The sequence below is a fragment of the Meriones unguiculatus genome, chromosome 7, assembly GCF_030254825.1.
Source record: "Meriones unguiculatus strain TT.TT164.6M chromosome 7, Bangor_MerUng_6.1, whole genome shotgun sequence".
Taxonomy (NCBI): Eukaryota; Metazoa; Chordata; class Mammalia; order Rodentia; family Muridae; genus Meriones; species Meriones unguiculatus.
The window spans coordinates 16,446,149-16,469,514 of NC_083355.1; the positions used below are offsets into that span (position 1 = coordinate 16,446,149).

The window sequence follows — 23,366 nt, forward strand, 5'->3', positions numbered from 1 at the left end:
TAAAACACACACAGAGGCTGGAGGGATGGATCAGCGGTTGAGGGCCCTCACTGCTCTTTTAGAGGGCCAGAATTCACTTGCCAGTGGCCATGTAAGGCGGCTTGGAACAGCCTGTAACTCCAGATCCAGGGGATCTGACACCCTCTTCTGGTCTCCAAGGGCACCTGCGTGTGCGCACACACACACACACACACACACACACACATACACTTTTATTTCCAAAAAAAAAAGAAAAAACACACACAAACAAAATGGAAGGCTGGGGCTCATTTTGCCCACCGTGATGTGATGGCTTTTGTCTTCTCAGAATGCTCTTCAGCCTGTCCCTTCTCAGGCTTCATCTTCCAAGACCAAGAAACTGGCAGAGCCCACCGAAGCGGCAGAAGGACCCCAAAGGCCCTTTCTGCTCTCCTCTGGGGCGACTCCTTCCAGGCCACTGGGACCCAAAGCATCCCAGCAGTCCCCCTCATCTTCGAGGGTTTGCGTCGCCAGGGGCCTGGCGCAGGTCCCTCTGTGGGGTGGGCGTCCCGCACCAACCTTCAGCACGGTTGCCAGATCCTCTCCCCAGAGGCCGTCTGCGAGCCCGCAGCCAAAATAAGCAGCCCGACAGCCACTTCCTTCCCGATGAGGGCACTTGCACAACCTCGGATACGGCGGCGGCAGGAAACGGTTTTCTGGAACGGCACAGTCCAACCCCGTCGCCCCGGCCAAACCCAGAATCCAGACCCGGTCACGCGTGGGTGGAAGACATCCACACCAAAGCCTGTGCCCTCGACAGCCCTGCTAGGCTCTGCCACCACCACCAGCCAGTACTTTACTAAGGCACGTTCCCCAAGGCTCCCAAGAGTGGGAGGGAACCGTGAGCGTATCATTTCATAACATCACTTAGAAGAGTCTATCTGTTCAGCCCCCATAACTGACGGGGGGTGGGGGGTGATGGCAGACTGAATGTGCTTGGAGACGCCCACACAAATTTGAGGAAAGCACTATTTCTTTACATTTCATTTTGACTGGCCGGGCGGGGCCAAGGACTGAAAGCTAAAATACTCGAAATATTATTTTTTCCCCTTACAAGGACGGTGCTTAGAGGCACTCAGCTCAGAGACCCTTGTTTGACATGTCGGGGTAGGCCTTCCCATAGCACAGACTCCAAAACAAAACTGACTCAAAAGCCCTGGTGATGGGATCGGTGATGCCCACTGAGGAGCAGAAAATCGTTGTAGAAGTGTCGAAGGCACAAGCATAGGACTGAGAAAACAAAAGTAATATGAAGCTTTTTTTTTTTAAAATGATAAAAACCAGGGCTTGTTCTATGACAAAAAAAAATTAGAAATATGAGAAGCCCTCCTGTTTGCCGTAACACCAACAGAAATAAAGCTCTCTCTTGGGTCATCCTGTGGTTTTTCACTTTTCCATGGAATTCTATGTAAACATTTTAAGGGGTCTGGAGAGATGGCTCAGAGGTTAAGAGCAATTGCCTGGTGGCACACGCCTTTAATCCCAGCACTCGGGAGGCAGAGGCAGAGGGTCTCTGTGAGTTCGAGGCCAGCCTGGTCTACAAAGCGAGTTCCAGGACAGCCAGGACTATACAGAGAAACCCTGTCTCAAAAATCCAAGAAACAGGGCAGTTGCTGCTTTTGCAGAGGACCTGAGTTTGGGTCCCAGCATCAAAGTCAGGTGCCCCTCAACTCCCTGTAACTCTTATCTATAGGGGATCTGCCACACTTTTCTGGACTCTGGGTATCCACAAAAATATACATACACACAAATAACTTTTTCTTTAAAAAAAAAAAAAAGAGAGAGAAATTTAGATACACGTACAGAGACAAAAGAAATATATAATTATCCTGAAACATGATGATGTGTTCCTGAGAAATGACGACTTGAGGATACTAACATTCCATTTCATTTCTGGGTAAGAGTATTTCAAATATGACCACTTGAACTCAAAGGCTCTAACAGTGTGAGACGGACGTGTGTCTGTTGTGCATGCATGTGTGGGTCCATGTGGGGTGGAAGGCAGGGCCTCACTCTATCATTCTTCCCCTCATTCCCTTGAGACAGGCTCTCTCCCTGAACCTGGGGCCAGGCTGTCGACCAGCAACCCACTGCTAGCTCCCGGGAGGGATAGGGTTACAGGTTCTGGTACAGTCACACCTGGATTGTTTTGTTTTGTTTTGTTTTGTTTTGTTTTTTTAATGTGCTGGGTGCTGGGGATTTGAACTTGGGTCCTCAAGATTGTGCAACAAGCATTCATACCCACTGAGCCATCTGCGCTGTCCCCATAAAACATGTGTTCCACAATGAGAATGAAATTGAGTGCTAATTATACCAGTACAAGAGACAAGAACCCAGGCCAGTCCCAGCAAAAACGAGGTCACCCTGCATCTGTGGACCGAGACACAGCAGGATGCGTGAACGCTTACCATACACTTGCGGAGCTCCAGGTCTTTAGTTGCAACATAGCAACCCTGAGAGCGGGGTAAAGCTATTACCTCTACTTGATAAATGATGAAACTGATACACGTAATGACTATTTTTGTTTGTCTTGAGACAGGGTCTTGCTATGTAGCCCCGGCTAACCTTGAAGTCCCAGCAATCCTCCTGCCCCCTAGCTTTCTGAGTGCTGGGATTACAGGCATGCACCACTATGTCCAGTTTGCTTAGGGTGGAAGACTGACTTCAGCTGAGCCTCCAGATAGCTCCTCCAGATAGCTCCTTCAGATAGCTCCTTCAGATAGGTCCTGAGGTATTTTAAACTGATATAGCTCACAGGCAAGCTGCCTTGGCCTTCACCTCATGCGGAGAGAAAAGTGAACCAACATTTAACACTTGAGAGATTTCACATGAAGATGGTGAATTTCCAGCTTTTCTCTCTGAGGGTCGGCAACAGTGAGCCAGTATGCCTGCCAGGAAGCAGACACAGGAGCTGAGAAAAACTGCGTGTATCGTATCTGGGGGGTGTTGGGGTCACTCTCCCCTCCATCCTTCTCTCTCCTCTCCAGCCCCCCTCTCTCCTCCTAAGGCCATCTTTCCTCTTCTCTCCCTCTGTCCTCCCCTCTATCCTTCCCTTCTCTTTCCCAATACTTTCCTCCTTCCCTCTCCCTCCCTCCCCTTCCTTCCTCTCTCTCTCCTTTTGTCTCTCTCTCTGAGGCAGATTATGCATCATTGTTTCTCTGAGTGATGAGCACTCTTTAATGCTCTATTGATATCCCACACAGCCCACTTGTACTGGTCCACGCCTGAGACCCCAGGATTCTGGGAGATGGAGACCCTCAACCATCCAGCCAATGAGGATCTGCTGAGAAATTCTACCCTTGATTTCAGGTGTTACTTAAAAGACAAACACATAAAAATAAGTCTTTAAATGTTTAATAATAATAACAACAACAAAAACCTTGGAGAAATGGAGAGATGGCTCAGTAGTCTTGCAAAGGACCCAAGTCTGGTTCCCAGCACCCATGTTGGGAGACTCACAACCACCTGTAAGTGGATACAAAGTCTCTGAGACATCTGGACTACAGTGCACATGGGAAGACTGCATCTCCCCTCCCAAAACAACCAACAGAATCTGTGCTTGTTTCAAAGCTCCCTGTTTCCCTGTCTTAGGGAGGGAGGGGAGGGTGGGGGGAGACAGGGGTGGAGCGCAGGGCTTCGGCGCTCTGCGCCCCTTCTCTGTGACATACTCCATTCCTTTCCTGAGCTGTATCTCCAAGCCTGAACAACATGACTAAGAAGACGCGACCCTCCCCGCGATGAGCTTTTCACTCTGCAGTGTCAAGCTCCTGACCCAACATCAAGGAGGATTTCCTTGGTTTTAAAAGCACAGCCTGGTTCTAAGTCCAGGGAGTTAAGAATCTTTTCTCGCCTGTGACTATTAAGAATCTTCTTAACAGATGGGTGTGGCATCGGACACCTATTACCCCAGCACTAGAAAGGCTGGGACAGAGGATGGGTGTATGTTTCTGGGGCAGCCTGGGCTATCTAGCATACCCTGTCTAAACAAAAACAAAAACAAAAACCTCCTTAAAACTATTCTCATGCTTCCTGGAGGTGCATGCTTTTAATCCCCTGGCAGGGGCAGGGGTGGGGGTGGGGGCGGGGGCAGGGGTGGGAGCGGGGCAGGGGTGGGGATGGGGGCGGGGCAGGGGCAGGGGCAGGGAGATCTCTATGCATTTGAAGAAAGCCTGGTCTACAGAGTGAGTTCCAGGATAACCAGGGCTACACAGAGAAACCCCGTCTTGAAGAAACTCAAACCAACCACAAAACAAACAGAAAGAACTAATTCCATGCTTAACCAATTGCCATTTTTGGTGAGGGCAAGGCTAGGAGACAGTTCCCCACAGGAGAGGGCACAGAAGGGCCACTCTGAAATCTGGACTGCCCAAGTTCAAATCCCTGCTTAGGTCCTTGGACCCTGTGCCAGCTGACTGGAGCTGTGAGCCTTGATTTGGATAGGGCACTGACTCCTGTCCTGGAGGGTAAGAGTGGCAGCCACGACTGTGCCTTGATATCCAGGCAAAGGATCTGCTTATGTTCCTATGACATGGATCCTGGGAAACGGGCTTCGCAGATGCGATTGGGATAAGAAAAAAAAAAAAAAGGATAAGGGGAAATAGGCCACGGATTAAAGCGTTTACTCTTCAGAAGAATTAAAAGAAAAATAAACCCACGGTTCAGAGAGAGCCCTCTCCCTGCATTCCCAGGCGCTCCGCCCCCCCACCCCCCCACCCCGAGAAAGCACCATTCTGTTTCTTTGAACTTCTGGGCTTCGCCCTCAGGTCTCTCTGGAAAGAGATGCAAGGAAGAGGGAGTGTCAAGGAGAGGAGGCTTCTGGAAGGGTCAGGGACAGTGGAATGCTTTCCCTCTCAGCCACAGCCCAGCTCTGCAGTGAGAGCGCCAAAGCGGCTGTGGGGTGGGGGATGAAGTCATGGTCAGCACAGCTGGAAGGGGGCTGTGGAAGGAGGTAGGAGGATGCCTGCACTCCTGGGCAGGGCAGGGGTGACCAGAGGACCCTCAAAGAGATTCGCAGGCAGTACAAGGCAGTTCTAGCCCCACAGGCCAGGTTTTTCTGGCCCTTTACAACCTAATGATTGTAAAGGTGCGCTCTGTTCTTCTCAGCTGTGAGCTAAACCTAAATGCAACCTCTGCCCCTCCAGGTTTTCCTTTCCTTTCCCTTTTTAAATAATTTATTTATTTTCATTTTATATGCATTGGTGTTGTGCCCGCACGAATGCCTGTGTCTGTGTGAGGGTGTCAGATCTTGGAGTTACAGATGGTAGTGATCCAGCCCCTCTCTAGATTTTTGTTGTTGTTTGAGACAGGATCTCTCATCTGTAGCCCAGGCTAGCCTGGAACTCACTGTGTAGACCAGGCTGGTGCCTAGGTACGGGCTTATAAGCACGAGGCATCGTACAGTCTCTCTTTGCAGATGACTGGGGAGATCTAAGGGTCACTGGCAGACCTTTGGGGCTTCTGTCTCCCCAGCAAACAGTTCAGAGATGAGCATCCTCGGTTTATCTCCTAAGTGCTAAACGCACCCACTGTGTGTACAGGTCCTGAATCCTCTGCCTTACAAACTCCTTACACACAGCGCTTAGGGACTGCAGAGACAGCTCAACAGTCAAGAGCACTCACTGCTCTTCCAGAGGACCTGAGTTCAGTTCCCAGCACTGATACTGGGAGACTCACAACTGCCTATAACCCCGGCTGCTGGGGATTCTACACCCTCTTCTCGCCTCAGTGGGTACCCTTAACACACACACACACACACACACACACACACACACACACACACTTAAATAATAGGAAATCTCCACGTGATGGGGGCACACACCTTTAATCCTAGCACAAAGTGAATCCAGGACAGCCAGGACTACACAGAGAAACCCTGTCTTGAAAAACCAAACATTAATAAATAGATAAATAGATAAATAAATAATCCTTTAAAAAACCAAAACAAGGCAGACCTTGGGGGTCAGTGAGATGGCCCCGCAGATAAAAGCACTTGCTGCCAGGACTGAATTCAATCCAAGAGAAGCACACAGTCGGGAGAACTGACTGCCACAAAGTCCTCCAGACACATGGGTCTCATGGCATGCATCCACTGACACATACATGTTCACAACCAATGTAATAAAAGGAGTTTAAAATAAAGGCAGACCAACACAGAGACGATTAGCAGAGAGGAATAACAACGTGAACTTGCCCTGTCTGCGGCTTGGGATTTATAGATCCCTTTTAAAAATATATATATAGTGTTACAGTGTTTCTGAAGTAAATAAACCCGAGGCAGGGGAGACACAAGGCCAAAGTCTTAAGATCTCCAAGGGAATACCACTGTGTTTGTGGCAGGGCCCACTGCGTGAGCTTTCTCGGCCACAGAAGGTCACACACAGTAACCCCCCCCCCCCCACCATCTGGATCTACAACACACACATCAGACCTCACCTGCAGGAGACTGAGTAGTCCCTCAAATTCACTCACATCCACCTTCTCCCTCCATCCCGCCCTTACTCCCAGCCCCGCCCCCTACCCACACCTCTCTAGACAGAGTCTCACTACATGTAACCTTGGCTGTCCTGGAATTCACCAGGTAGAACCAGGCCGGGCTTCCCCTGCCTCTGCCTCACGAGAGCTAGGGTTAACGGTGTGCCCATCACACCTGCTCCCGGTGTGTGATTTTAGGACCACGTAAGAAAATACTGCCCTGCCAGCAATCACTGCCCTCCCTGACACTGACTTTTTTTCTCCCCCTCTAAGTCAGGGTTTCTCGGTGTAGCCCTAGCCTTCCTGGAACTCACCATGTAGACGAGGCTGCCCTCGAACTCATAGAGATCCACCTGCCTCTGCCTCCCAAGTGAGGGACCAAAGCTGTGCACTATCTCTTGGCATGTTGATTTTCAAACAATGGTGTTGATGAGCCAAAGGGATGGCTCAGTGGGTCTAGGTGCTTGCTATGAAAGGCTGATGACCCGGATTTGAATGCATGTGAACAAATAAATGTAAAAACACACACACATTAAAAAAAAAATTAGACGTGTGGCAAAGTTGTCCCGACTGAAGTCAGTGTAGAACAATTTTCTGTAGATGAACCATCCTTCCTCTCTCCCTTATGTGCCGAGTTAGAAAGCGTTCGGGGACCGGCCCTGGGATTAGAGCGGACGGCTCCTTTTCCTTGACGAACAGTAGAGCAACGCAGAGGTTGAGAATCAGAAAAGGATCGTGTAAATGTTTTTCAAGTGGGGGAGTGCAGGGACACAGTTTAGAGGTTGAGAGCCACACTGCTCTCGCAGAGGACTTGAGTTCAATTCCCAGCGCCTCAGCAGGCAGCTCACAGCTGCCTGTAACTCCTGAAATGCTCCAGAATTTGAAAGTTGCTTTCTTTAAAAAAACAAAAACAAAAACAAACAAACAAACAAACAAAAACCCATATGTGTTTATTTCATGTGTCTGAGCGGTTTTCTGTTATGTTTGACCGACAGCACAGCACTCGTGTCCCTAGTGTCCGAAGACATCACAAGAAAGCATCAGCAGCAAGCGCTCTCACCCCCTGACCCATCTCTCTCGTGCCTTGAGAGTTTCTGAGTGCTGACAGGGCACCACAAGTGGAAAGCTGCCCAAGCGACCTCACATGAGGTGTCACGCTCTCACTCAAAACACACGCTCCAGCCCCGTAACCCTAGGGCTTATGAGTCGAAGACAGCGGGACTGCCGAGGTCTGAGGCCAGCCTCGGCTCCAGGATGCCACCGCATCTCAGAACCCCAAATAAACACAAAGCAACACGCTGCACTCAAAAAATTCGGCCTCCAGGCTGGGCATTGACAAAACCCACAAGAGCTGTGTTTAGCCTTGGACCCAGCCCAGGGCATCTCATTCTGTGGCATCTGCAACACACCAGACTTTTCAAGCTGGGAATGCTCTGCTGTCGTTTGAGTTGTAGGCCGTGAATAGGTATAATTTCTGATATCGTGAGAGCGCAGTCTTGGGGCTGGAGAGGTGGCTCTGCGGTTAAGAGCACTGGCTGTTCTTTGAAGAGGACCCGAGTTCAATTCCCAGCACCCACAGGGCAGCTCACAACTGACTCCAGGGGATCCCACAACCCCATGCAGACATACGTGCAATACACATAAAATAAAAATCAAGTTTTAAAGAGCACAGTCTTGGGCGGGTGGGTGGCACCACGTGTAAAGGCGGCCGCCACACGAGCCCGATGCCCTGTGAGCTCTGAGACCCAGGTAGAGGTTAGAAGAACCAACTCCACCAGGCTGTCCTCCCACCTCCACGTGCCACACTCCATCCCCAATAATAATCCATAAAAGTAAAATTTTAAGTATCCTTCATCCCTGTGATGTGCATCCACGCACATGCGTGTGTACGTGCGCGCACTAACGTGTAGAGCAGAGGCTGAGGCCTTCCGGGATCGTTCTCCTCCTTATTCGTTGAGGGAGTGACAGCAGAGATCACTGACCCAGCTAATCTAACTAGCCAGCTTGCTCTGGGGTCCAGCTGTCTCTGCCTTCCAAGGCCTGGGATTTCAGGTGGGCCTGACACCTGCCCACAATTTACTTGGGTGCTGGGGAGCCAGACCTCGCGCTTATTCAGCAAGCTAAGAGCCCTGCCCTCACGACTCCCGAAACCTGTGTGTGATCTGTACGGTGCTTTGTGTGCGTGTGTCGTTTCCCAAGTTTTTCAAAGGTGGCTGCCTGCAGCTCTGCCGGTGCTCAGCTGTGCTGCTGAAGGCCTAGTGAGGGAACCAGAGTTGAGATCAAAGTGCTTTTTACAAAGCGTATCAGTAAGGCCAAAGCGTGTGTAATGGGGCAGACCTGTAATCCCAGCACTTAAAAGGCAGAGGCAGGAGGATTGTGAGCCTGGGGCCAATCTGAGCTATGTCGTCAGAACCTGCCCCCCAAAAGTGGGTGGTGGGCAATGGTGTAGGGGAAAGGTGAAGAAAAGAGATGCTGTCCAGATTAAAAAAAAAAAAAAAAAAAAACTTAAGCTAACACATGCCTTTAATTCCAGCACTGGAGAGGCCCTCACAGGTGGATCTCTGTGAACTCAAGGCCAGATTGGTCTACATAAAGAGTTCCAGGCCAGCCAGGGCCACATAGCAAGACCTGCCTCAAACAGAAACACACAAGCAAGCAAACAAACAAACAAACAAAAACATTTGAATGGACGGCGCATGGAAAAAATACACCAGAAGCTCAAATTAGCCACGAGAAAACAGACTCCAGGAAATCCAATGCTCTCTTCCGACCTCTGCGGACATCAAGCCTGTACATGGAGCAATTCGTACAGGAAGGCAAAGCACTCCTCCACATAAAACAGTAAAAGAAAACGTTTAGAAAATGACGAGGGGCACAGGACAGGAGGGAGCAGATCATTCTGGCTGACTCTTCGGAGTCGTGCGCTAGACCCGTTACATGAAGAAACTGGGGGCAGAAAAGAAGAGTTACTGCGATCACACGCCTGCACAGTTGGCAGAGGACAGCTGCCATCCTTTGACCTAAAACGCAGGTGTGCTTATGGAAAAAGCCTTTCACAGTAATCACGTCTCCTAAATAACATATAACGCAGTTTAGTGTGCGGGAAACTGTTAAATTTGGGTGTTTTTTTTTTTTTTTTTTTACTTTTTCTTCTCTATGCACCCCAAATATGACTATACATATGTGCAGACACAATCTCTGAGTACACACACCACTCAGAATCTTGTTTCTATTTAATTCTTCTCTGAAAGTACTGCCTTCTGGGGGGGGGAAACAAAGCATTTTCATATCTAAATTCGGTGGCTCAATAGGATAATGCAAGGCTGACAACCTGGGTTTGATCCTCAGAAACCACATGATGGAAGGAGGGGACAGGGTCCAGCAAGCCATCCTCTGACCCCCACATGCATGTGGGCTGTCTGTCATGTCTACACATACATTGAATACACATATACATAAATGTAATTTTAAAATTGCAGCCAAGCGCCTTCCTGGAGGATATACTATACACGCATCACTGTTACTTTAACTCATAAAATCTTTTTATTATTATTATTATTTACATAGCACCTCACTATGTAGCCGCGGCTGGCCTGCCATTGAAGCCGGCCTGTCGACCAGTAGATTGGCCTACCTCTGTCTCTGCCACCCAAGGGCCGGGGCTAAAGGTGTGCGCGCCACACCTGACTAAATAAATACAGTTTCTTAATCAAAAACGCCATGCTGATTACTTGTGATTCCCCCAACTTAAGATTTTTCAGCTGTGTGTGCAGTAAAAGCTGCGCTCTGAAGGCTGACTTTTCACGCTTTCCCTGGTGGGTAGTCTGTGGTAAGTTTCTGTCCCGTGTGAGACAGCAGCTCTCCACATGCCCACCAGGAGAGACAAGCGGTGCTTTGCAGGCCCGGGGGGCTGACCTGTGATATCGGTCAGAGACCTTCAGGGCTTTGCCAGCTTCTGACGTGTTTCAACTTGCAGTGAGTTTCTGAGGACATCCCAAAGCGGACGCGTCCCTGGATTCTCCTGTCAGTCTTTGCTGAGACCATCCTGTGACGTACAGACGGCATCCTGCTTGAGTTTTTGCTTTGAGGCGGGGTCTCGTGTACCCCAGCCCGGCCCCAGACTCCCTAGGCAGCAGGAGGTGACTCTGGAAGTCTGACTCTCCGAGTACTGGAAGCAGAGGCAGGCGAATCTCTGTGAGTTCCGGGTCAGCCAAGGCTACAAAGAGAGACAACCCCTCCCACCCCGTATCAAAAAATGAAAACAAACACAAAAACCAACACACGCATTGATGGGACAACTGGAAAATCCAAACATGAACTACATAGTAGAAAAAAAAATCCACCATACAGCGCATCCATTTCTCAGATGAGATGATGCTATTGTAGTCTGTGCTCCTTAGTTTCATGTCAGCTTGACATAAGTGAAAGTCATCTAAGAGGAAGGAGTCTCAATTGGGACAATGCCTGATGTAGGCAAGCCTTTAAGGCAGCGGCTCTCAGCTTGTGGGTTGTGACCCCTTTAGGGGTCACGTATCAGATATCCTGTACATTAACTACCTACACCGTGATTCTGAACAGAGGCAAACTACAGTTACAAAGTAGCAACAAAACAGTTTTGTGGGTTGGGGTCACCACAGCATGAGGAACTAGATTACAGGACCTCAGCGTCAGGGAGATTGAGAACCCACTGATTTAGGGCATTTGCTTAGTGATGAATGGGGGAGGGTCCAGCCTATTATGGGATGTGACATCCTGGACATGCTGGCTGTACTGGATTCTACAGGAAAGCAGGCTGGGCAAGCCATGGGGAGCAAGCCAGTAAGCAGCACCCCTTCACGGCCTCTACATCAGCTCCTGCCTCCAGGTTCCTGCCCATCCTGGCTTCCGTTGGTGATGGAAGTATGTGGATTGTCTGTGGACTGTATGTGGAAGTGTAAGCCAAATAAACCCTTTCCTCCCCAGGTTTCTCTGGTCCTGGTATTTCACCACAGCAATAATAACCCTAACTAGGACAATGTCTTTGTTTATAGCTGACAAGCAGCTAAGCATTTAGATAGGAAATGATATATAAAGTTAAGAAATGACTTGTCACTGAATCCCATGAGACCATTTTCCCACACACCCTTATGTCCTTTGGATCCTCCCCTGCAAGCTGATGCATGAAACTGGAGCTCCTTTTTTCACACAGAACAATTTTTTTTTGGTATGTTTACTCTCTAACTAACTCATTTATCTGCATTTTCCTATGAATTTCATCTCTTAGCTGTCAGGCAGGCGTCCGTTCCTGCCGGAAATCTCAGAGTAGCCTGCTACTTCCTTTTCTTTTTCCTTCTTCAAGGCAGGGTTTCTCTGTGTAGCACTGGCTGTCCTGGAACTCACTCTGTAGACCAGGCTGCGCTAGAACTCACAGAAATCCATCTGCCTCTGCCACCTGAGTACCGGAACCAAAGGCATGCGTCACCACTGCCCGGCTGCTTTCTTTTCTTTTAATGAAATGCACTTTATAACCTTGAATAAAATAAGACTGGCAGACACCTGACCCTTTGTTTTGGGCCTGTGAGTGTTTGTGTGTGCACACATATGTGAGCAGGAACATATGTACATGTGTAAGGCCAGAGATTCATACCGTGTGTCTTCCTCAACAGCTTTCCTCCTAGGTCCTCTACAACAGCAGTCGGCACATGCCTTAACCACTGAGTCGTCTCTCCAGCTCCGAAAGCAAATTTAATTTCTAGTCATCTTTGCACCTTCTACAGGGCAAGCACATCACTTGAATAATTCAGGAACAGCTAATCACTGTTTGATTAGCTGGGAGGTGCAGAGCTGGACGTTGAACCCAGAGCCTCTGATGCGATAGCCATGTCTCCCACCACTGAGTTACCCACCCTCAGCGTTTGCTAACTGTAACACCCAGCTGTCCCAATAACATTTAAAAGTAAAGATTTCATTTTCTATCAAAGTGTTGTTTCTGGTGTGTCTCACATGATCTGTTTACAACAGCTGAAAACTCCGGATTCCGGAGATTGGCCTCCTCCATTGGACTTTCTACCACTTATTTTAACCCGATGCCATGTGTTTTTCATGATCATGACATCATCTGAAACGTTCCTTATTGTCTTTGGAACACTTGTCTGCTTGCTTTAATTGTTTCCAACTCAATAAATATTTCCTAAATGCCTAAATGACTGTGTCCCAGCCATTGAACCCGGGCAAGGATGGAAAGAGCTGGGATGCGGCTTCGAGGCAGACGTGCAGCTTTAGTGCCCGTGAGGCCCTGGGTGAGACTCCCAAGACCCTCTCTCCCCACAGAACACCCGGCTGACAGAGGGAGGTGGGAGGGCGGGCTGGTGAGGGTGAGGCTGCCGTTGAAGGCAGCCTCCAGCCTGAGGCCTGCGTGCTCAGGTGTGAGCCGGACACAGAGACAGCCCTTTAGGAAGCTGGTCCAGCAGACAGAGGGAAGCATGCACGGTGGCTTTTACAGGGGACACCCAGGATGCCTGGGACACTGCCCACTCCTGGGCAGCACAAAGCTCCCCAGGTACCCTCGGTGAGGCTAAGGACGTGAACTCATGCAAAGAAGGGTAAAGAAGGGTAAAGAAGGGCCTGAGGGAGGGCAGGGCCACCAAGGTGGGGCTCCCCACCCCGGTATTTAAATTCACTTTCAGGAAGTCACCTGGCTTTGAGATGCTCATAGGTCGCTTGGCACCAAAAAGCGATGGGGCCAGGGGCTTCGGAAATACCTCAGTGAGTAAAGGGCTTGCCGTGCCCAAGCGTGAGGACCCGAGTTTGGCTGCCCAGCACTCAAGGGAAAAGCTGGCGGTGGAGTGGAGGTACACCGGCCACCCAGTGCGGGGAGAAAGCGCAGGGTGGGGACACTGGCCAGCGAGCCTAGCCAATGGTGCGCCGCAAAGTTGGTAAGAGACCCTGCCCCAAAAAGCAAGACAGAGCCTAGCTAGCGTAGTGCATGGCTTTAACCCTGACACTTGCAGATCTCTGTGAGTTGGGGGCCAGCCTGGACTACATGGAAGACAGAAGTCTCCACAGAAAGAAGGGACGGAGAGAAGGCACTCCCGTCAGCCTCTGTTTTCACAGTCATGCATTTTCTCTCTCACACATACACACATGCACACAGCACACACTAAACTTTTTTTTTTTTTTTAAGTTCTGGGTCCATTTTTTTTTTAAGTGGCTGTCATTAGAACGTCCCATGGTTTTGTTCTGTTTTGTTCTTTTCAGTAAACCCCCCTGCCTCAAAAAGTAAGCTGGGCGGTGGTGGAGCACGCCTTTGATTCCAGCGCTTGAGAAGCAGAGGCATTCGGATCTCTGTGAGTTCGAGACCAGCCTGGTCTACAGATCAAGTTCCAGGATGACCAGGGCTACACAGACAAACCCTGTCTCAAAAAAAAAAAAAAAAAAAAAAAAAAAAAAACCAAACAAACAATCACTCTCATTTTACCCCTTAAAACAAATTTATTTAAAGGTAGGCACGGTGGCATACACCTGTAATCCTAGCACTCTGGGAGGCAGAGGCCAGCCTGGTCTACAAAGTGAGTCCAGGACAGCCAAGGCTACACAGAGAAGTCCGTGCCTCGAAAAACCATAAATAAATAAATATATTTTGATTTTATGTGGATGAGCGTTTGCCTGCCTGCCTGTGTGCATGGGCACCACATGTGAGCCTGGTGCCCAGGGCAGCCAGAAGACACTGGGTCCCCTGGAAACTGGAGTTACAGACGGTCGTGAAACACCTGAGTGGGTGCTGGCAACCACACCTGGAAGCGGCGGCCGTGCTGAGCCGTCCCTCCAGCCCAGGGCGGACGCTGTGGAGTCTGCTTTATCCTATCTAAGTCCCTTGGCCATCACGGGCTTTCTTTATTAGTAGTAAAAGCGGGCAACAGACATGTGTCTCAGGCGTCCGTCCTCTGACCTGTGTGTGACTCTCATGCAACAAGGTGGGGTGTTCGTCTCACCTGACAAAAGAACGCACCAGAGCCGAGGTCACGCAGCTGGTCAGCTAATTCCAGTCTCAAGGATTCTGCCCCATTAATACTTCCATAGGACGGAGAGGGAAAGGGAACAGGCTAGACCACAACTAACCCCCCCAACCCCCGCCCCGCGCACCACACCAATTACCCTTGCAAACACCCCTGGTGGGAGTGGGGCGGTCAGAGAAGCCTGGCTTAGACTTCGCCTGTTCGTGGCTTGAACCTGACCTGAAATGTCCCCAAAGGTTCATGTGTTACAGTCTTAGGGGCTCTGGGCAGTTGCACAGACACTGAGGTCTCAAACCTAATCAACGGATTGTTTCTTGCTGAAGCCACCATATTGGTAACATATTGGAAGTGGAGTCTCACTGAAGGAAGTTGCGGGGCGGAGGCTTTGAAGCTGCTTCTTGTCCCTGGCCCTTTCCTCTCTCTGCTTCTCCAGCCGCCATGAGGTTAGCAGTTTTCCGTCACATCCCCACCCCGACCCCTCGCCGCGCCATTCTAAGGTTTATCACTGTGGGTGGCTCTGGGGGCTGCCTTCCCTCCTAGATATTCTCAAGATCCTTGAGTCTTGAAGGAAAGTTCAGGAGAAGCCAGGAAGGCCAAGGGATGGACGGACCTGCTTGGTGAGCAAAGGGCCTGAAGGTGGGCGGGGACTCCGGGAGGGTACAGCAAAGCATGCTGGGAAGGTGAATGGAGCCAGGGTGCTGGAAAGCAGAGGAGGTTTCACAGCTGTCCCCTGGAGGGAATAAAACACAGCCAAAGGAACTGAGGTGGGCAGAAGCCTTCAGAAGCATCGGTCAAGCCAGTGCAGGACCTGTACCTTGAAGGTGCCAAGCCAACAGCCTCGGAAGAGAGGAGAAGGTGCCCGCTGAGGCTGAGTGTAGAAAGAAACCAACCAAGAGACAGCTCCAGCTGGAGCCCATGGGGCGCCGTCTGGAGAAAGCGGTCCAGTCTACTTACTTGGGGCTCGGAGCTGGCTGTCCCCAGCATTTCCTGGGCCCCAGATACCACCACAAAACCCTCCTCCAGCCTACTGCGGAGTAACTAGAATCTACCAAGCGCAGGGTGGGTTCCAAGAGCCGTGACACCACTCCAGTGGCCCACCCAACCCAGATTAATACGACTCAGTTATGGGAAAGGGGCCCTCCCCATCTCACGATGAGCTGAAAAGGAAGACATTTTTTCCTATCACAGATACTGAACCCGGCTCCACGTCCAGGAGGACCCTGTGGAGGTGGAGGGATGGGGAGGGAAGGGATAGACTCAGAGGAATTATATCAGTATAAGCTTAGCTGTCCTAGAACTCTATAGACCAGGCTGGCCTCAAACCCAGAGATCCGCCTGCCTCTGCCTCCCTAGTGCCGGGATTAAAGGTGTGCAGCCTTAATATATAGGCCTTAGTCATCTTGATCTCATTACTGTGCAGGGTCAGTAAGATGAGGAATGAAGGAAGGAAGGAAGGAAAGAACAAATGAGGAGCTGGGTGTCTGGCTGGAGCACCTGGAGGCTTTTCGGCAGTGTTTTACCAATGCTGTCGACAGAGAGCTGTCCCGTCCCCTCTCTTCTTCACTGTCCCCCTAGAGAGGACAGGCGCGTAGGTGTTATGTTTGGGCAGGAATGCTTGGCCTGCAGTGCGATGTTTGGAGGTAGTCTTTTGGTTAGGTCATCTGGGCTTAACTTTAACCTGACTGCGATGGCGGGCGCTTAAACGTGCCTGTGAAGGGCGTACCTTGTCTTCGGTGTCTCCCCCTCTTCCTGGCTGGAGCAGGCTTGCTCTGCTGCCTTGCCACAGCCTACAGGGCAATGGGACCAGCCGGCCTGGGCTGAAGGCTCCAAGCTGAGAGCATAAATAAGCCCCTCTTCCCTTAAATTGTTCAGATGAGGCAACTGAGTCACAGTGACAAGCTAGCTCCAGGGCCTCCTAGGCTCCAGGGCAACCTTCCTGCCTCCTGCAGCCTTTTGTTTCGGCCTGGTACTGCTGGGTTTAGGCCTTCACCCATTCCTCTGGCCTCACCTACCATTTACCACTCTCTAGTGGTGTGGTCTCGACAAATCAAGAACAGCTCTGACATTTGACACCCAGGGTCTCCCCAGGGTTAGGAGGTGTGAGGAGCCAGCGATCACTTTTCCTGCTGTTGTCCCTTTGTCCCACACCCATGCTCAAACTAGTGACAATACAAACGAAGACCCTAAGAAGCCCGTCCGTCCTATCCCACAGTCAACCCGTCTTCAAACGTCGGATTTCTCTGGTATGAGCACACTGGGACCAAACCCAAGCTTCCTGCCGCCGTCACCTTGCCCAGGTGAACTCAGGATAGAACAGAAACTGTGCCCAGACCACAGGCCCCCTAAAGTCAGGTGGGCCGAGCCTTATGGGGCAGGATAGGGCCCAGAGCTTTACAACTGGCCAGGACCTGGTTAGACATGGTCTGGCAGTGATTCTGGGTGGCAGTGACAAGTACCCGGAGCCTCTCAGAGGGAGTGCCAGACTAAAGTCCTTCCCCACCTTCCCAAGATCTCCTAACTTCTCCGCCTGGACTTCAGATCCCCTCGTCCAGTCCACAGCTCATTTTTTTTTTTTTTTGTCCTAAGAAGCCTCCTCCAGTGCTTCAGGGCCCCACAGCCAGACTGCAAAGCGGTGTCTTCATCAGGGCTTTCCAGGCACATGGCCCAGCTTCCTTCACCCTTTCCTCCAGGAACCCAGGAAGCTTCTACATAATATTCAGCGACACTGGACATCTTCCTGGCCTGCTCTTCCCCTCTGCCCTCCCTGCTTTCTGCCCTGAGCCTCTCCTCCTCGGACCGCACTCCCTCCTCTGTTTGTAATCATTCGGCACTTCTAGCCCCAGACTAGTCTGTTTCATACTCTGCAAAACGGGCCCAACCATACCTGCTGCTTCCAGCTATCGTCACATTTAAATGAGAAATTGGATGTTAAACACTCGGCAAGGGCTCCCGGGCTGAGCCGACAGTCCTCTCCCCACACTTAACGGTTCACCCTGTGTCAATCTCCTGAAAGACCTCAGTTTCCCTAGGATGCACCTTAACTCTCCTGAAGCCCCCCCCCCCCCCGTCAGCCCTGTGCACATGCAGCATGTACCGGCAGCGGAGCGCTGTTTTCAGGGCTCGCCCCGGAAGTACAGGCTAACTCCGCCATCCTGTATTAAGTCTTCCCACAGCCCTTTCACCTCTGACCCCCAAGCAGAGCTGCCGTATCTCCTGAGCCACTGGGCTTCCTGCTGGTGATCAGCTGACACCCCTCCCCAGGGTACCTTTCACCCTGGCAAACAGCCTGCCCGGCAAACCCTACCTCCCCCAAGCACCTCCCAGGGCCACAGACCCCCATGTTGGTGTAATTTTCCCAGTGCCTGCCTCTTTCATCACACGGGGATGGGGATGAGAGCCCACAGGCCTTACACCAGCCTACCAGACAAGGGACCCATGGAAGATGGCAGGGTTGGGGGCAGGAGCACCCAAGGCAGAAGGGGCAGGGTTGTGTTTGGTGTGTGTGTATGTGTGTGTGTGTGTGTGTGTGTGTGTGTGTGTTTAACCCCCCTGCTTTAGTGCAGGCCCCTCACCCACAGCTGCCTTAGCCCAGGCCAGGCTTCCTCAGAGTCCAACCATACCTGCCGCTTCTGATTATCACCAGAATTAAATGAGTCACCGGGGATGGGTGAGTCAGGCTACACAACAGCCAGGGCACAGTCTGAGGAAGAGGAGCAAGGGACAGCAGCGGCGAGCGGGAAGCCCAGGGACACTGCAGGCCTCCTTTTCCGCCCTGACTGGGCCCCTCAGCAGGCACCTCCACCCCCTGTCAAAAGCTCCCTGGGGGGAAAAGACCAAGTCAGCACTCTGGCTCAGCTCTTTCCCAGGGCCTGGACTTAAACCCAAGCTAGGGCTCTTGGACTTGGCCATCCTTCCCCTCCTCCCTCCCATCCTGCACTTCCATAGCCTTTACAGCCGGGCTCTGGCGCGAACACCCGGAGGCAAGGGGCAGGCCGCGTGCTACCAGCTAAAAAACTCACTGTCCTGCTTCTTGTCTGTGCAAGCTTCAGGTCCAGGTAGGAGGGGAGGCAGGAGAAGGCTCTTCTTATCTTACTGTGGGTCTCCCCGGCCCTGCCTGTCCCCTCAGCACACCAGGCCACCGTGAAGGCCCCTCTAGTCCTAGCACAAGGCTGCAGCTGCGGTCCCATCCCTTTCCACCCACCCAGCCCCCAATTAAACGTAAGAGGTGATATGGAGGCAGCACCAAGCACATTTTTTTTAACTTCTGAGCGTCTGAGCGACAATCCCTCTCCCCGCAAGATCTACCCCATCAATGTTCATCAGTTTTCGGCTTCTTGGCGAGGGACCTGTTTGACCTCACAATTAGTAAGTTCTTGGAAAAACCAAACAAGACGGAAAAAAAAGGGTATAGTTTGAGGAACTTGTGTAGTTCGTTTTCTGTGGGTTGTTGTTTCGCATCTTTAGAAACTTTCTCACAGCTTTAGATGGTCCACTCTGGAGAAGTGCCAGTGTGGCCAGAACTGCCCACACAAAGTGAGAAACACGCACGAAGACGCACACGCACTCGGTCTTCGGGGCACAAAAGTGTCTCACAGGGTTCTGTGCGAACGGTGCAGAAGTCGTGCGCCACAGGCTGTCCTTGAGGACCGAGGAAGAAAATATAAAGACCCCGCTGCGAGACGCTGCGACTGACCCCTCCCCACCGAGCGTTAAACAATGCGCCTCTGGCTCCCCGGGTGCATCCCACGGTCCCCGAACCAGCGTGGGGCGGGCGCCGGGGGTCCGGGAGGCCGGGAAGCAAACGAGTCCTCGCCAGCCCTCGCTCTCCCTCCCAGGCCGCTGTGCCCCGGCTCCCCTCCCCCTCTGCCTGCCACATCTGGTTCCACTCAGGTCCTCCCCCACCTCCAGGCGCGCTCCTCCTCCCATCTCCTCCCTTGCTTCCAGAAAAGCGGAGACGAATTTTAAAAACCCAGTCACACGTACATACACACGCACGCAAACACACTTCTCCAGAAAAGATGGGAGTCAGGAGAAAGAAAAAAAAAAAAAAAAAAAAGAGGGAAAAGTAGAGAGGCCCCACTCCCCCGCGGGCCGGCCCCCGAAGTTGGCCAAGTTGGCAACGCCTTACCCGGGAGGGCGGCGGCGGCGTCCGCCGGGTGGCCGAGATGCAGTCCCCCGAGAAGCAAGACGCAGCGCAGCAGGTGACGAGGCCAGGGAGCAAGGGCAGGTCGGATGGGCCCCATCCCTGCGGCGCACGGAGGACGCGGGGACCGAGGGCGCACGGCGGCGCTGCGCGCGGTGGCAGCCCTGGCGCTGGGCTCGGGTGACCGCCGGCGAGGGGCTCGCGTCCTCCTCCGGGTCCGGACGAAGTGATGCCTCCCGAAGAGGAGGAGGGAGGAGGCAGGCCCCGCGGAGGGAGGAGCGCAGAACCCAGGAGGAGGGTTTGAGGGGCAGAGGGGAAGGGAAGGAGGAGGCACAGGGGTGCGGGGGTGGGGACCTGGCCGCAGGGAGCCCGCGTGGGGAGGGAGGGGAGGGGACGGATGGCAGGAGGGGAGGATCGGCGCGGGCCACAAGGACCCCAGCGTGCGCTCTTTATCTTCCCCCACTGCTTCTTAATTCCTTCCCGCCTGGTCTTCCCTCTCTTTTCAGCCCGGGCCTGGAGCCCCAGACGCTGCGTCACAGCTTCTCCTGTTGGCGCGGGCGGCGAAGCAACTGCAAAACTTTCCGCAGGACTTCACCGCGTGGCAAGACCCGGGCTGCGAGGCCTGGCCACCCGAGGGCCGGGCCGCGGGACTGATGCAGGTGGCCAGACCCCCGCCAGCACGCGCTCCATCCTGCCTCGTCACCCAGTTGTTCCTTTCCTAGGAGGACCCCCTCCCCTGGTCTGGTGGGGAAGAGGAGGAGCCGAGAACTCCACCACCCCCGCGGAGACTGGGGGAGGGGGAGGCAGGGCTCCTGTGGCTTGTGAGCCGCGCAAACAACTCTTGGTCATGTTGTTTCAAGCATGTGTGTGACTCCAGTGTCAGTGCCCCTGGCACAAAGAGTGTAACACTTGAGCTGATAGGGGCCTCTGCATCCAGAGACCGGGGACAAAAGCCGTCCCCTGGGCGTCCCAAGAAGACCTACATCATTCCCACCAGCTGGGCTGCTGGCCGGTAGCAGAGAACAAAACGGAAATTTCACGAAGACAACCCCACACTTAGTATTACGCAACAGGTCAAACGGCAGCGCAGAGCACTGGACTGAGAGTCCGGATTTTGGAGGGCAGCCTACACCTACCTCTGATTTCCCAAACAGCACTGAAAGGGTTGTTTGGGAACTCTAGCTGAGAGCAGGGCTGAGACTTCTGGACTCCAGCAGCACAAAGGAGATTCACCTTCTCCCATCACAAGTGATCAAAACACTGTAAAGCTGTAATAAAGTTTTATTGTTTCCTGGACTAGCCACTGCGGGGCTTTTTTTTTTTTTTTTTTTTTTTAAATAACTGCGACTTTTCATGACTCCTGTTGCCAGTAATCTTTCCCTATCTCTGCAATAAGGCTCTGCTCCAAGAGAGGCTCCCCCTGGCCCTTCCGAGCTCTACCAGCTGAGATTCTTGGCTTAATACGTACACTGGTCACAGGTCCCCAAAAGGGGCACCTACAGGCCCCTGGAAAGGTTCAAAGCCCTTTGCTCCCTGGCTAGCTGGAGCAGGTTGCAGATTGGCTTCTGGGAACTGCTCACAACTCCACTGGCCCTCGGGGCCCCTCTTCTTGGTTTGACATGTCTTGGGATCCTGGGGTCCTGCACATACCTGGCCTTGCTGGGGCTGCCTCTGAGAATCTGCCAGCTATGGCTAAACTGTGTTTCCCTACCTCAGCAGCCCAAACGCTGGATACTTCTGGAATCGAATGGATCCCTCCTCCACCAGCTACAGTAAACTCTGCTACCTTCCAGCTGGCAGAGCAAAAGCCAACACCCTGACATCACCAGTGTGACATGGCTCCAGCCGGTTGCCAGCACAAGACCCACTGTGTGCTCACACAAGAGACCCCATCAGGCCTCTGCGGTCTCCTCAGCAGACATCACCCTGTGCCCACTGCTGGTATGACAGACACTAGCTAACACACCTGCAGCCTGGCGAGTTTCCTCGGATGAGAAAAAGAAACTTTTCGCCCAAATCCCAGGCTAAGAAGAGCCTGCTCAGGGCAGGGAGAAGCCAGAAGAAACGATGTGCTGGCGGAGTCTTGGTCAAGACCCTCAGGCCTGTTCTGGTCAGGGCTGCCCACTCTGAGCTGCCGACTGGCTGTATCTGCCTGGGGCCCATGTCTATGACTACCATCTGGCTTAGATCTTGGGCAGAGGGCAGGGCCAAAGTTGAACAATTCTGCAGAAAATGTCTGGCCCAGTCCTCCATGGCTTACAGACTCTGTGAGGCCAAGTGTGGCGGTACTACATGGCCTTAACTTAAGCACCTGAGGCAGGAGGACTGCCTAGAGTTCAAGGCCATCCCAGATGATATAGTGCGTTTCAGGCCACCTGGACTATCGGGTGAAACCTAGTCTCAAAACAAAACCAAGCCTGGCGAGGTGGCGCGCTCCTGTGATCCCAGCACTCAAGGAGGCAGATAGGTGGATCTGTGTGAGTTCGAGGCCAGCCTGGTCCAGAACAGCCAAGCCTACAAAGAAACCCTGTTTCCAAAACAAAACAAAACAAAACAAAACAAAAACCAACCTAGGGCCTAGAGCTCCTCTAATGCTGACAGGCTGTCTCAGACATCTGTAAGCCCCATGCTCCTACAGCAAGATAGGAGGTAGAGATGGTTGACCGCTCAGAAGCTTGAGGAACACCCAGCCTGGCACGCAGTGGCAAACAACATAGAAAGGTGCCCTGTCTTCAGCATGGAGGCTGACTGTCCTCTGTCCTCCACATGCTATAGTACATGCACATACACAGAAAGCAAGAGGACCCTGTGGCTCAGTTGTCAACAGAATATGGCCGAGGGGTGTCAGGAGTGCTGGGTGTCATGAGGGCTGAGACTTGCACTCAGCACCCAGACTTTTGTCTTCTTATGAGAAATGACCAGGGCCTGCACCCGTGGCCTGCTCGCCTTCAAGATGTGGGCAGTTCCTGACTGATAGCCTGTTAGTGACAGGCACCTGGCTATGCCTGGCACTTCGTGGGCTCTCTGACTGGGAACTTGATGCTAAAATAGTACTCGCTTATAGTGAAAAGGGGACCGAGAACGGGCTCTTCTCTAGGCTCTGACAGCGCCCTTCAAATGGGGACTAATTCAGCCGCAGTGGGTATAGGGTGGGATGGGGGGGTGTCATTACAGCAGTCTTGTGGAAGGAGCCCAAACTCTGGAGTCTAGGACAGGAATAAGAATCCAGGGTTAGTTGGGCTCACTGATGCATGCCTGTAATCCCAGCATTCAGGGAGGCAGAGGCAGGTGGATCCATGTGAGTTCAAGGCCAGCCTGGTCTAAAAATCAAGTCTCTGACAGCCAAGGCTACACAGAGAAACCTTATCTCCAAAAACCAAAAACCAAAAAAAAAAAAAAAAAAAAAAAAGAATCCATGTTCCTCCACTTACCAGCTTGGTGACCTCTGGCAGTTACTTCTGCTCTCTCTGAGCTCATAGTGACTTGTAAATGGGGCCATGATTCCTACCAGTATTAAAACTTAAACATTCACATTGCAGTGATGGCCTAGCCCTGAATCTATGGAGCCATTCAGGAAAGAAAATTGCCTCCCTATTGCTCTTTGCTGTTTGACCATCTGGCCATAGGGTCCTTTTGTTTTCTGTGTGTGTGTGTGTGTTTACTACAGCATGCATGTGGAGGACAGAGGACAGTCAGTTACCTTCCACAGGGCACCTTTTTAAAATATATATATTTATTTA

At 52.0% G+C, this 23,366-nt stretch overlaps 1 protein-coding gene across 2 annotated transcripts in view; it reads right to left on the reverse strand.

Annotated features, from left to right (window-relative positions):
- Positions 1 to 19,939, reverse strand: part of Mrc2 (mannose receptor C type 2) — a 54,673-nt gene extending 34,734 nt beyond the window's left edge. The window contains exon 1 of one of the 2 annotated variants that reach the window (XM_021645579.2): positions 19,612 to 19,939. In XM_021645579.2, the coding sequence (XP_021501254.1) occupies positions 19,612 to 19,726 (115 nt within the window). In that variant the 5' untranslated portion in view covers positions 19,727 to 19,939. The remainder of the gene's footprint in view (positions 1 to 19,611) is intronic. The other variant, XM_021645580.2, reaches the window with a different exon arrangement.
- Positions 19,940 to 23,366: the final 3,427 nt, after the last annotated feature.